This window comes from Miniopterus schreibersii (genome assembly GCF_964146895.1).
Source record: "Miniopterus schreibersii genome assembly, chromosome: 12".
NCBI classification, from domain to species: Eukaryota; Metazoa; Chordata; class Mammalia; order Chiroptera; family Miniopteridae; genus Miniopterus; species Miniopterus schreibersii.
The window spans coordinates 55,264,147-55,278,279 of record NC_138112.1 but is presented as its reverse complement, the minus strand read 5'-3'; the positions used below and the strand labels follow the sequence as shown (position 1 = coordinate 55,278,279).

The 14,133-nt window shown below is 43.4% G+C and overlaps 1 protein-coding gene across 3 annotated transcripts in view; it reads left to right on the top strand.

The window, feature by feature from the left end:
• LOC308565093 (uncharacterized protein) overlaps positions 1-11,297 on the top strand; it is a 114,298-nt gene extending 103,001 nt beyond the window's left edge. For all 3 annotated transcript variants that reach the window (XM_081153896.1, XM_081153895.1, XM_081153897.1), the window contains one exon: positions 10,859-11,297. In XM_081153896.1, the coding sequence (XP_081010022.1) occupies positions 10,859-11,243 (385 nt within the window). In that variant the 3' untranslated portion in view covers positions 11,244-11,297. The remainder of the gene's footprint in view (positions 1-10,858) is intronic.
• Positions 11,298-14,133: the final 2,836 nt, after the last annotated feature.

Genomic DNA, 14,133 nt, shown 5'->3' with positions numbered 1-14,133 from the left:
CCTTTTGCGGGAGGGTTAAGCTGGGATGGCTGGAGCCTTGAGCTGTCTCAGTGACGCACCCTCCTTGCTGCAGGAGGAAGCGTCTGCCCGAGGAAGAGAAGCAGTTAGAGAGGAAGCAGGACCGAGCTAATTTCTGAGAACACTGCTTGAATCCTTGGTGTCCTGGGGCCGCTCTTAAATTCTCCTTTTCTAGGTGAAAGGATTGGGAAGTACAGATTGACAGTTAGAAAATAGTCACGGGGATGTAAAGTACAGCGCAGGGAATATAGTCCATAATATTGTAATAACTGTGGATGGTGCCAGGTGGGTATGGAAATACCGAGGGAGTATTTTGTAAAGTATATAACTGTCTAGCCACTATGCTGTACATCTGAAACTCATACAAAATAATAGAATTTTGAATGCAAACTGTAATTGGAAAAAAAATAAAAGCACTAATTCCATAGGGGGAAAAAATTATTCTTTTCTGCGTAAGCCTTTTGAGCTGATTTTCTACCACTTGTAACTGAAGAGCCTGGAGGAAAACAGGGACTCAGTTTCCCTTCGTCAGGTGCTTGGGTGAGGCATGGTCCAGGTCCCAGGGAAGACCTGTCCCAGCCAGAGCCATTCAGCTGCTGGAGGCCACAAAAGGCCTTTTGTAGGAGTGGTGCCACCGCGGCGATGCTCTGCTTTCTCCTGCTCTTCCAGCAAGTTGGCAGGTTCTCTGAGGCCTGCTTTCCTTCCTTCCCCACCCCCAAGCCACACCATCGCACAAATGCAGTTACCCGATTACCCACTAGTGCTATTCCTCGCCGTGGCCCAGCACCTCCTGTTAGTCTCTGACTGGGTGCCACTTGAAAGGCATGCTCCATTTCCTGCAACAAGACAGTTTAACTGGATTGTAGATGCTTGTACTCACAATTTCATCCGTACAGAACCATCATTGGTGAAATGAAATGTGCTCACTGTTGCAACCCTGGCACAGGAAGTCGCTATCCCTGCCCTTGCGCCCAAGACTTTGCTCTCGGCCACATCTAAAGTGTGTATCTCCGCGTGGACCCCCAGTAGAGTCTCCCCTTCCCTTCCTGTAGGCCTGCCTGGACTTCACTGGGGTAGCAACTCATCTGGCATTTCTCAAGCCTCCTCTAGCCCGTTTCCAAACTGATCCTCATTTACAACTTCCCTGTGTTTTTCTGAACTAAGTACATGGTTTCTAACGGGGCAGGCTCCAGGGATGGGCTTTGGAGTCCGATAGACTTCTGTTTGGGTTTCAGTGCTGTCAATCACTAGTTTTATGACTCTGCACCAGCCTCAGTTTTCTCATCTATGAAATGGAGATATACTAGCATTCTCAGGCAGGCCTGGGAGGAGATTTAGATACATTGAGCTTGTGACATTTGGCAACAGCTCCCTCCTCCCAGATCTACCTGCATCTACTGTTTTGCATCAGGACTGGATGCCTTTTGAGTCACATACTAGTATTTTTAACAATCAGCATATACGTACATACATTATAAATATTACTGATAAACAGATGCTTGGCACACAATTTACAAGTGATAGTAAAATATACAGTCCTCTGTATTATAAATTCCATATAGCCAGTTGGTTCTCACGGAATGCTCTCACTGGTCTTTGGCTGAATTCCTCTGTGCCTAGCCAGCTAACCTTTAGTTGCAAGTGACAAACAAGTATAGTTTTGGCATGAATGTTGGTTGATATTTTTGTTCATGGGTATGAGTAAAAGGTATGTTGTGAGCTAAAAAGAATAGTTTTTGAATACTGGAAGAATATTTAAATGTAATCTGCATTTATTAACAAGTTCTCAAGTCTTTAGTCTAGCCCAGGGATCAACATCTATGGCCTTTGAGCTAAACTGGCTTCCTGCCTGTTTTTATCAATAAGTTTATTGGAATATGGCCATCCCCATTGGTTCAGGTATCATCTATGGCTGCTTTCATGCTGCAAGAGCAGAGTTGAGTGGCTACAACCGACACCCTGTGGCCCACAAAGCCTAAAAGATCTACTCCCTGGCCCTTTGCAGGAGAAGTTTGCTGATCTACTTTCTTGTCAATAAAACAATACATCATCAATAAATCAATAAAACAATAAATTATGAATAAATCAAAACAATTAGCTTGCAGTGTTTGCTGATTCCCATGGTGTAAATACTCCCACCATGGCCAGTTTGTTCGAGCACTAAGTGATGTCACTGAACACAGAGTTGGGAAGAGCTGCTCAGCAGCCCACCATTGTATATTGTTCTTGATATGCACTAGATACGATAGATGTAAATAACCTCAAGAGCTCCGAGAGGCACGGGTTGTATTTGCTTCTTTATACCCTTGGGCCTGGCACAGTTGCTGACAGTGACTTTTTGCTAAATAAATGAATAAAAATTACTTCATAAGCCTCAACACTTGATGTCTAAATAATTAACGCATGGAGGGTTTAAAAAATAGTTTATCATCTAAGTAGGTTAAATATATTCCCTGAAAACTTTTAAAAAATTATTACTTTTACTATTAATAAAAACTCAAAGAGAATCCTCAGCCCCGTACAGCCAGATTTAGCAAACATTTCTAAGGGTAGAAACTGAGATTGAGACTTGACCGTATTTGGTCAGATGTGGAATGGCATTTTCTGTGGCCTGACTTGAACTCGGCAGTATGCATTCTTTTTAAGGATATGCAATGTGGGTCGCTTGCTAATTATGTTAGATTATTCCTTAGTCCTTATATTCCTGGATGAACTCAAGAAATGATGGGTCATGACATCATGTTAAAATTTACCTTCTGTTGCTGTCCGGTTTTGTCTTTTCCTTGTTCCCTGCATCTGTCTCCCACCAATTTACTTGAAAGACACATGAGCTGGACAGTCAAGCTAAATGATGCATTTTGTTAATATGGTGCCTTTTCCATAGGTTGCTTTAGATTTAGATATTTTTGTTCCTGTGGGTATTATAGAGCCTTCTCATAGTCCCCTCTCGCCTACCATGGCTTTTGCAAGAATAGAGGATCTTTTGTCATTTGAAAAGTGTCATGTCCTTGATTTTTTTTATCCCATGGTCTAAGGTTCATGAGTATAGGCTATTTTCTCCAAATTTCTTTGTACACCTATTTCTTTTTTCCCCACACACAAAAAAGTTTTTATGATTTTGACATGCTCATTTTGGGAAATTTGGAGAATTTCAGAAAAGGAAGAAGAGAAGGATCATCATTAATAATCCTGCAATCAGAGACTGGTTCTGTTAATATATTGGCATATCATTGCTAAGATATTGGTGAATTTTGCTCTATTGCATTATTTTTAAACAGCTTTCTTGAGGTATAACTGACATAAAATAAGCTGCACATATTTTAAAAGGCACAATTTGATGAGCTGGGCATATTTGCACACACGGTTGTGAAACCATCACTGCAATCAAGATAATGAACCTCACACCCCACCTCCCTTACTGCAAAATTTCCTGATGCCCCTTTCATAATCTTTCCCTCTTGCTCCTTCCCAACCCCCATCCCCAGGTCACCACTGATCTACTTTCTTTCATTACAGATCAGTGTGCATTTTTGGAATTTTATATAAGTGGAATCATACAGTATATACTTATTTTTTGTCTGGCTTCTTGAGTTTCATCTGTGTTGTTGTGACTCATTCCTTGTCATTAATGAGTAGTATTCTATGGTATGGATGTACTGTATATTGTTTATGGAATTGTGAACTGAAACCTTTGGGTTGTTTTCAGTTATTACAAATAAAGCTGCTGCAAATATTCATGTGCAAGTCTTTGTGGGATGTATGCTTTCATTTCTCTTGGATAAATAACCAAGAGTGGGATGGCTGGGTCATATGATAGTGTATTTTTTACTATTTTCAGAAAACTGCCAAAGTATTTTCCTAAACAGTTGTATTGGTTTACATTCCCATCAGCAGTATATGAGAGTTCCAATCCTCTATATTCTTGTCAACACTTCTTATAGTCCATCTTTTTTATTTTAGCCATTCCAGTGAGTGTGCAGTGGGTATCTCATTGTGGTTTTAATGACCATTTCTCTAATGACTAATAATATTGAACATCTTTTCATGTTCTTATTGTCATTCATGTCTTCTTTGGTGCAGTGTCTTCTAAAATCTTTTGCACATTTTTAAATCGTGTTGTGTGTCTTCTTATTGACTTGTAAGTGTACTTTATATTTCTAGATCAAGTCCTTCGTTGGATAGGTTTGTCCAGTATTTTCTCTCAGTCTGTGGCTTGCCTTTTTGTTTTTTGTAATAGTGACTTTTGGAGATCCAAAGGTATTATTTTTGGTGAAGTTCAATTTATTGATTTTTTTTCTTGATAGCTTATACTTTCTGTGTCCTAAGAAAATCTTTGCTAAACCCAAAACCACTAAGATTTTTTTTGTCTTCTCCTGTATGTCTTTTAAGTTTTAGCTCTTAAATTTTGATCTGTGACCCATTTTTAGTTAATTTTTGTATATGATGTGAGGTATGAATCCAAGTTCGTATAGTTTTGCATATGGTTCTCCAATTTTACCCAAGGGCATTGAGTGATGGGGACCCTCTGAGCTGGGTACCTGCCTCTTTAATAACCTCTTTCTGGGGCAGAAGCTCCAATTTCGTTCAACTTCCAGCATCACATTGTGGTGATTAAAAAAATAAAAACTCCTTTCCCCCATCCTCGGCCTCCTCCAAATTTGCCTTTTCTAGATAGAAAGCCCTCTGGTGTATTTGGTTTCTAAATTGTTCTCCATGTGTTTTAAGTATTTTCTGCTACCTGATGGATTTAAAATAGGTGTTTAAACTGCTGCTCTTCAGGCTCCTGGAGTTTCCCATAAGCAATCGCAAGATGGGGGGTTTGGGGACCTCAGTGGATGCTGTGGGTGAGGGAAGCATCACCACCACCTTCCTTAACTTCCAGTCTCACCTTTTCTCAGCAGGCCCAGGAAAGCTTATTGTATCCCTGGCCTGCATAATTTTGAGGCTTTGAAAGATCTCATAGTCACTTTTCAGAGATGCTTTCTTTGAAATATCTCACTCAGAGAGCAAGTCCAGCAGAGGCAAAAAGCACAGCAGTTATGATATGGTTGGTGTGTGGATTCAAAGTTTCTCTCTAATCTAGCCTGGCTTTCAGAGCCGCTCTCCCGGTTGATTCTGCTCTGGATGTCCCAAAAAATCAGATCATCATCTATCACATTTACCCTTTAAGACTGTGTTTTACCATTAATTGAGCATAATGTCGCAGTTGTCTTATTTTTATTCAAAATGTTTTAATGAATTTGTTTCATTTCCTTTATTTTTCGGCTTTGATTTCTTCATCAGACCCTTTATTTACTGTTCAGCTCCTGAACCCGTGTTGGGGGATTTTTGCTTGTTACATATTGTGCTTCTTGAGACATGTTGGATTTTCTTGTCATTTTGACACTGATTTACCAGAATAAACTTCCAGCAAGAACACTGTTGCAAAGAAAGCGTTCTGCTCTGACAGCAGATGCTTTTCATCAGGTTTGCTCAGTTTGGGGACCCAATGCTTGCACTTTGAAAATTGCAACAGCACTGATCTGCAGCCAGCTGGGCCTGGGCATTTTCCTAATGTGGCTATTGTCAGCTCATTATACTAGCTTCTTATATTTGCAGATAGCAACCTAGTTTAGAAATACCAAGTGGTAAGGCAAGATAAACAACCTAGCATGGGGTAAAGGCTTATGTAGGTATTTGCTCCATCTCACATCTTGCTTTGCTTAATTCTAAGAAATCTTCCTTGTTATTTAGAATATCATTTGTCCTTTAAGATAAAGTCGAAATGTCCTAAACAAACAAACAAACAAATAAACAAACAAACAAACATAAAACTGACCAAAGGAAAACCTCAGTATTTTTGAAGTTGTGTTTGCTCAAATGTGAGGTTGTCAGAAAACATTTCTGCTCATTTTTATCTTACCTGTCTCAGAAGTAAAACAATAAATTTATTGTCTATATGGTCATTTCCCCTGGGTTTGGAATAAAATTCTTCTTGAAATACTTGAAAGATCTAGACCTACAGTTATCCTCAGACAGAAAGTGGGACAAAAGCACAGGTATAGCCATGCTGAGTGGCGGGTAACTGAGGCAGGGATCAACCTGGAGAGTGTGGTGTTCCAGGGAAGAGCCTGAGGTTTCATCAACAGCCTCAAAAACTACAAGGGTTTGGTGGAGCCTCCTGCTTCTGTCATAGGTGCTGTTACTATCAAACACTGGTTGGTTACTAGGGTCCTGACCTTTGTGAGAGGTGGAAGTTAGCCAGGAAGGCCCAGGTATCAGTTCTTTGAATGCACCCTTGAATATCTCTGGAAGTCACAACTTTTGATCCCACTGCTGCCACCCAGCCCAGTTCTCACCTCTCAGGGGTCTCCTGACTGGTGTTTCTGCATCCACTTTTGCCTTTACCAGTCTGCTCCCTAGAGAGCTAATCTTGAAATGCAAACATGATCATGACTTTCCCTCCCCTTTAAACCTCCACAGTGGCTTCCCATACTGTTAGGCTAAAATCCAATTTGTGCGTGATCAGGCCCAGCTTTCCTGCTGTCTTGCCATCCCCCTGCCGGGCCTCCCTGGACTCCCTTCAGTTCCTCGGAAATTTTCCTTCCTCCTTGCCTCCATCTGGGTCAGACTCCTTTGTTATTGCATCTCATGGAACCATATCCCTCTGCAGAGCACTTATTCTCAGTTTGTATTGACATATTCGTTATTGTCTCTCTTTGATTAAGTGTCTCTGCTTGAGAAGAGAACCTGTCATTGCCATGTCACCAGTCACCAGCACCAAACTCAGTGATATGGTTAAGTTAGTAAAACTTAAGGTGAAATGTAGATGCATTTGTCAGTTTCTGTTGATGTCTTAGCTCTACAGATTGGTAAGCTTGCATCATTGCCAAATAGAGACCAAGCAGACTTCCACTGTACCTCTTAAGTAAATGCTCCTCTATCATGACAATGCAGTATGCATTTGCTAAATTCTGTCTTTCTATGCAAATTACATGGGCTCAGACTTACTCGGGTTAAATTGCTGGACCCATTGAAGAGTGTTCAAAGCCTCACTCAGCTCTTCCTCAAAGTTCCTAGTGTAACTGTCACCACACCTCATCCATCCGTCCCTTCCCTCTTGCTCTGCTCACCTGGTTCTCATGCCCACCATCCTCAAAATCACCTGAAGGTACAATACAGTGACTTTTATCAATAGTCCACCTGTGAGCTCACCAGTGTCCCAACCTGATTGGTTACTAGGGTCCTGACCCAAGAGGTCCTCCCAAAATAAAGGAAAAGTTTGACCCAAAGACAAATGTTAAGTCTCCACCCCTAGAGACCAAAACTGTTTATAACATTCAAAAAACAAACCAAGAAAAATATTTAAGTTCCAGCAATCAGCCAGGACATATAAAATATGCTTTACCTTATTTAATCATTATAAAAATCCCATCAGGTCTGTTATTATCTCCACCCTAGAGATGAGAAAAACTGAGGCTCTGGGGCATTGAGTGACCCGTGAGGTCACACAGCAGTGGGGCCATGATTCAAATCCCGGTGTAATGTCTTTAGGTCTTGACTATAATCCTATACTGTAGGCCACATTAATAGAAAGGGCTGACATAGGAGCCCGCATACAATTAATTTCAATTAGCCTTCCGGAACCTAATTGCCTTTACAGTCATGACTGTAAAGGCAATATCCAAATAGGCTTAAGACACATTATTTATATAAAGATACACAGAGTACATTCTAAGTGTTAGATTCATCATTTTAATCTTTTAACTTCATACGTGCTCACACTTAAGGTATTTTCTCCCCAGTTCTGTATTTCTGACTCATGTATCTCTCTTAATAACCGCATAATCTACCAACATCAGGCAGGCAGGGCCCTCCTTACTCAGCCTGCCAAGGCTTGAGTTTCCCTTCAGCTGCCGTGTGACACTGTGGGGACTCAGCACGGTCGTGGGGTCATGTGGCTGAGCTGACTCTTATTCTTAGTTTCGGGGAGTGTGGGAATGGACTTCTTGCCAGAATCCTGCCCTGGCATTCCAGGTAACTAACCACAAGCTGTGGCCCATTCTATGCTGTTCATAGAAAGTAACAAAAAGAGTTTCGGTCCTCTGAAAGTTATATCTGTGCCACATGCCCACTGCCCTCCTATCATCTGACGGAGTCTCCAGACCTCAGGGAGCAGCAGGGCTGGGTCCTCCCACAGACCCAGAGGCACCGGGTCCTGCAGGTGCACACAACCTCTCACTCCAGAGGCACCCAGAGCCTGGGGAGGCACCAAGGCAGGTCCTCGGGACCGGGGTCAGGGCAGGACAGGGATAAGCAGAATCTAGTTACAGCGGCAGGAAAGAAGGCAGGAGTGTGGGAGAGGGGAGTAACAAAGTAAGACTGAACCCAACTGCTGGAGCTGGGTGCAGAGTCAGGGTGGGATCGTGAGCATCTGATCTGAATCCAAGCCGTGAACGCCCCAGAGATTTATTGGTGTCCAACACTGGGCTGGCGCTGAACCTGGGAGTGGGGAGGTTAATGGGCCCAGCTGCAGGGGCTGGAGTGTAGACAGACTCTGCCCCTTTCCAGCTGTGTGCAGGTGAGCAACTTACTTCGTTTCTCTGGGCTTTGCTTTACCCGAGGGGGTGGGCCTAGGAGAGCAGCACTTATGGTAGGTACCCTTCTCAGGATCACTTGGGAGCTTGTGGAACTCAGGGTGCCCCTCCTTATAGATTCATTCAGGAGGTCTGGGAGGACATGGGGGGTCTGGAGGTTTCCCAGGATCCCCAGGAGATTCTGATCCCCACCAGTGTTGGATGGAGAGCCCTGTACTGCATGATCCCCAAGGGGTCTTCCAACTCCAACATCCCTCTATTCTAAAGTTTACTAAATCAGGGATAAGAAAGCATGGGAGGTAGGCATTCGCCTCGCGATGACTAGGTGGCGTCAGAATCAAATGCCAGATTCTAAGAAATAGATTGGGAGCTTACTCAAAGCCAGTTTTTCATGTGTGAGGCTTCTATATTCTCTCCTAGGTGATCCTTCCCTCTCCCACGGGTAATTGCCATCTTTCCCAGAGGTCATAAACCAGGGGCCAGAAAGACAGATCTAGGCAAACCATATGTGAATTTTATTTAGTCACAAAAGCACTTAAGGAAAATGCAATGCATCCACTGGACTAAAATGCAGATTTTGGCTTCGCCACCTAGTAAGTCAGAATGGAGGGCAAGATGTAAACTTTGGCTACAGAGAGCCTGAAGTCTGGGCCTGACCTACCACTTTCTGTATGCCTGCCTTTGGGAAATTTGTGCAACCTCTCCACTTATTTTCCCTCCTGGAAAATGGGAAAGATGAGACCTGCTTTGCAGGGTTGTTTTGAAAACTAAATACAACATGTAATGCACCCAGCATAGCCCTGGCCGCCAGGTGCTCATCGATGGCATTGTTTAGAAGTACCTCTGCCTTTTAATTATTTAAAGGTATTCTGGCTGGGCTCTGGGACACAAGGAGCTCATGAAATTCTGCTCTCTCCGTCTCCTGAAAGAATGGGGAAAGTGGCAGAGAAATAGGAAAGCAAAGCAACAAAGAAGCATGGGAAATGAAAAGGGCAATTTGCTTCACACTGGATCTTGGAGCTACCCTGAAGGGCGAGGATTTTCTTTCCCTGCTTTCCTTTCCCCTCCCCAGATGTCCACGAGGAAGAGCCCCAGGGAGGGCGGCCGGAGGCAGGATCCTAATGGGCACAGGAAGGAGCTGGGCTTACCCAGCCTGCTCATCTCTCCAGTGCTTTTTTTAAAAATGAAATTCATATTCAGACATTTTTTTAAAATAACATTGTTTTTCTTATTTCATAGGCAAATTGTGTTCATTTTAGAAAACTCCTATGAGCAAAATTAAAAAAAAAAAATGTTATCCCAATACCACTGCTAGATAACTGGGAAACCATGGTGGCGTCTATCCTTTCAAAGCTTTTTCTGGACAATAAGTACATAAACAAACGCGTTCTTGTAAAACCAATGAGATCGAATGGCACTACCATTCTGAAACCTGATCTTTTTCAATCAGCAGCTTTCCGTGTCAGTAAGTGAATGTATCTGATGTCCCGATGGGTGATGTCAGGGGACACCCAGGGTGGCTGGGCGCAGGCACTCACCGCGCCCTCCCTGAGCAGACACTGCAGCTGTTTCTGTTCCCGTCTGTGAACAATGATTCCGGGAACAACTCTGCGTCAAACCCGCGTACAACCATGATTATCCCCTTACGGTGAATTCTCACATCCGGTCTTAATTTTCTCCAGAAAAAAGACAAGACAATGAGACTAGAATGTTTAAATTGTAAGCGGGCCTCTTTGGCGGGGGGGAGGCTGTGACTCGGTATTATGTCTTTCATTTCTTATTCTGTTCAACCTCCAAATTTATCTCAAGTGCAACCTCATTTCTAGTTAACAAACTTAAAAAATAAACAAGACACAGTACCTGCCCTTAAAAAGATTACATGGCAAAGATTAAGCGACAATAACTATATTCAATGAGGGGTTTTTTCCTCTCATTTAACACAAAAGTACCTGGCTTTTCATAAGAAGCAAGAGCAGGATGGACATCATAATAGTCAGTGTTCACGAGAGCTCCCTGCATCGAGGAACTGTTTGGGTATTAAATGACTATCTCTATGAGGTGGTACTGCAGTTATGAACATTATATTATTGTGGAAATCGAGGCAAAAGGAAGCTGAGTGACTTGCCCAAGGGGCCTCAGCTGGTGGGTGGCGGGGCTGGGATTCGATTCCAGGCCTCTGAGTCAGCGCTGCTGAAACCCACCATCACCGGGTGGGAGAGAGCGGCCTGCTGCCCCGGAGTAAGGAGTGTGCTTTAACCTTCTAGGTACTGCGGCCTGAAAACCGGCTTGCTGACGTCCCCCATGGTGGGCTTCATGGTGACCAATCGGTGCACCTTCCACGCCCCCGTGGGCTTCCCTCAGGTCCCCGTGGCTGCCCTGGCCGTGGAGAAAGTGGGCCGCTCCAGTGTGCACTATCGCCTTGCCCTGTTTCCCCCCAAGCCCACCCAGGAGCCACCCCCGGGAGATCACCACGACCTCGCGGACGGCTTTTTCTTTGGCCACCCCAAGCTGGCGCAGTTTGACGCTTTGGCCTGCACCACTGGGTCCTCTGTCCACGTTTTCGTGAATCCAGCCACCAGCAAGCCCACGGCCCTTCCAGAAGACTTCAGGAGGGGCCTCCTGAGGCTGACGAGGCCGGCGCCCGTGTGAACTGTCTGTACGTGGAATTGTGCCTGTCAGAGAATAAAGTTTAGGTTACTCTCTAAACGATTGCTTTTAATTCCTTAGCATGTCTTGTTACCAGAGTCACCCAGCTCCATGGATGAAGCCTCTGCTTGCAGCAGGCCCAGAGCAAAGTGCTTTTCCACAACACGGGGCCCCCACACAGCCAGCCAATGAGGCAGGGACTGCTGTGGCCTCCTTTCACAGCAGAGGGAAAAAAGGTTTGTGGGGTGGAAGTAAATTGGCCTAAAGACATTCAGCTAGTGAGTCCCTTGGACTCGACCGTCCACCTGGGCGTGCTCTCTACATGCATCTTAGTCTCCAACATCTGAGCAGCAGGGCCGTGCTTCCTGTGGTTTGCGATCACTAGTCTGAGATGACTCATTAAGTGTCTTCAGCTTCTTATAGTTAATAACCACATAAAGTCCTTTTCTAAATGATGTGATCTTTTAAAAAAACCACCTTTCTTTTATGTATTTAAAACAACAAGCACACCTTTGCCAATTTTCTGATAAATCGAAAACCCCCATCAGTCACTAACACCATGCATTGAAGTTTGAAGTAAGGACACATCAATAGAATCTTTGATGCTGAAACACTTGTAAGTACCTGGCGTAGTGCCTGGTGCACAGCTATGTGTATTTATTGCAGGAGAAAAGAAATGCTCCCACTGTACAAGTTTCAAGGTAAGAAAGTAAGTAACCAATCCTGACATTTGTTTCACTTCATGTGCTTCTGTGGGGAATCAGAAGGTATTTTCTATTTTATGAGGAAAATTAGAGGCATTTAAAGCTCACAGAATGGTGGTGTCCCCAGCCCTGGACCCGAGCTGACCAGAGTTAAGAGTGCGATAGACTCTGAATATATCTGAGTTCGTGTAAATCTTATGACTTTAAGTTCTGATGACACAATCTTTCCACTGCTCAGTTTTTTAATACTTCCATGTGAGCCAAAGCAGTGAAAATTTGGGCACTCGTTGGTTTTTAGTGGGAAATTCTAGCACTATAAACTCAATTTTAAGACTACAGAGAGAGCCAAATCTAGGTGCACGTACTTGGAGGAAGCCGGATTTTATTATGAAGGTGGCAGAATAAATCTAGAAAGACTTAAAAATAACCCAGTCAGCCATTCACTACTTCCCTCCACAGGCTGTTTTAGAGTCAAACTAACAAGTCGCCACGTGTCTGCTGTTTGCTGGGCACTTATGATTCGTGCCATCACTAACAAGAAACAACTACAACATCCAAGCAGGTGAAGAAAACCTTCAGGTGTTGCTGACTTTCTAACTACATTTTTGTTCCACTCGAATTCATTCAAAAACCTACAAGAGACGAGAGGTACAAAATGTGTTCATGTTTTGCTTGGACAGATTTTGGCTCCTGGCAATTAATGCTTTCAGTCCCATTAAGCATATAATTAATGTTTTGTGACATTACAGTACTTCTCATTACAGATCGATTTTGTAGCATTTGTTCGTAATCAGACTTGAAATGTTACCTAGAAACAAAATATGTTTTCCTTGAAACAGTCAGACCCTATTAGAAATCTAAGGCTTTACAAATCATGATGTTAACAGCTATGTCCCCTAGCTACGGTTTTTTTTTCCTTAAATAGTGTTAAGTTCAGCCCCAGAAGCACTGGTCTCGTTGAGGGTTCTCTTCTTATGTGCACTGACTTGGAAGGAAAAACTTAGTGCTCAAACTATATTTAACATCTTACTGTGTGTAACTTAATAAATCAACCTATATCCCCTTTTGGGGGGAAAACAATGTTAGCACCTTTTAGGTGTTATGTTTACAATTAGGTTACACAGTATTATTTTCTCAACTTTTAAAAGACAGGTGTTCATTGCTTTAAAAAATAAGTTGTCAGCCTATTTCTAGGTAAGAGGAGCCGTTCTCATTTCCTGACCACATAATCATGTACTGTGGCTGAGCAAAGAAATAAAGAAAACATTTATCAGATTTGGAGATTTGGAGCAGTGAAACCTGTGCTAAACAGCAGATTTTAGAGCAAGAAACACGTGGCTTTTGAATTTTGTCCCTGCCATTTAATCACTGTGGAATCTTGGTCAAAATTACTTACCTTCTCCTTCAGCAATGCTCGCTGTTTTTATATTTTTTCCAAACATTTTTCCCCCGAGGAATATTCCCTTCGGTTAAAGCTAACCACCTCTCATTCTTCAGCAAATAATTAGCATACTTCTTGTAGGCTGGGCTCTGATGTTCTGAATTCTGGGAAAGGGGAGTAAAGACGACGGACCAGACTCTGTTGGTCTCACTGGGCTCATACTCCAGCTTGGGGAAGACGGACAGTGTACAGACAAGACAATGTCAAATGGTACAGTTGGTGGTCTCCAAAGAGACACCGTCTACCTCCTAACCCTGGAACCCGTATGACCTTGCTTGGAAAAATGGTCTTTGCAGCTGTAACTAAAGCATCTCAGGATATGGGCCTTCAATCTAAAGACAAGTATCCTTATAAGAGATATGCAGAGACCCAGAGAGAGGAAGAAAGGGTTATAGGTGGCAGGGACTGGAGAGCTGCAGACAAAGAATGCCCAGAGCCACCAGAAGCTGGAGCAAGGAGGGCTTCTTGCCGAGGGCCTCTCTGTAGAATTGAGCGAGCTTTCTTTGTTGCTGGGTAGCCATTCACTTTGTGGTAACTTGTATGGAATCCCTGGGAAACGGGTATCAATGGTAATACGTACCAAGAAAATAAAACAGAATAGTCATGCACTGCAGATCGATGACTCGGTCAGTGACAGACACCACACGGGACAGTGGTACACCAGCCAGCCTAGGAGCGTAGGCGGCTCGGCTGTCCAGGTTTGTGCGAATGCTCTATGATGCTCGCGCAACGAGACTGCTTGGCAACA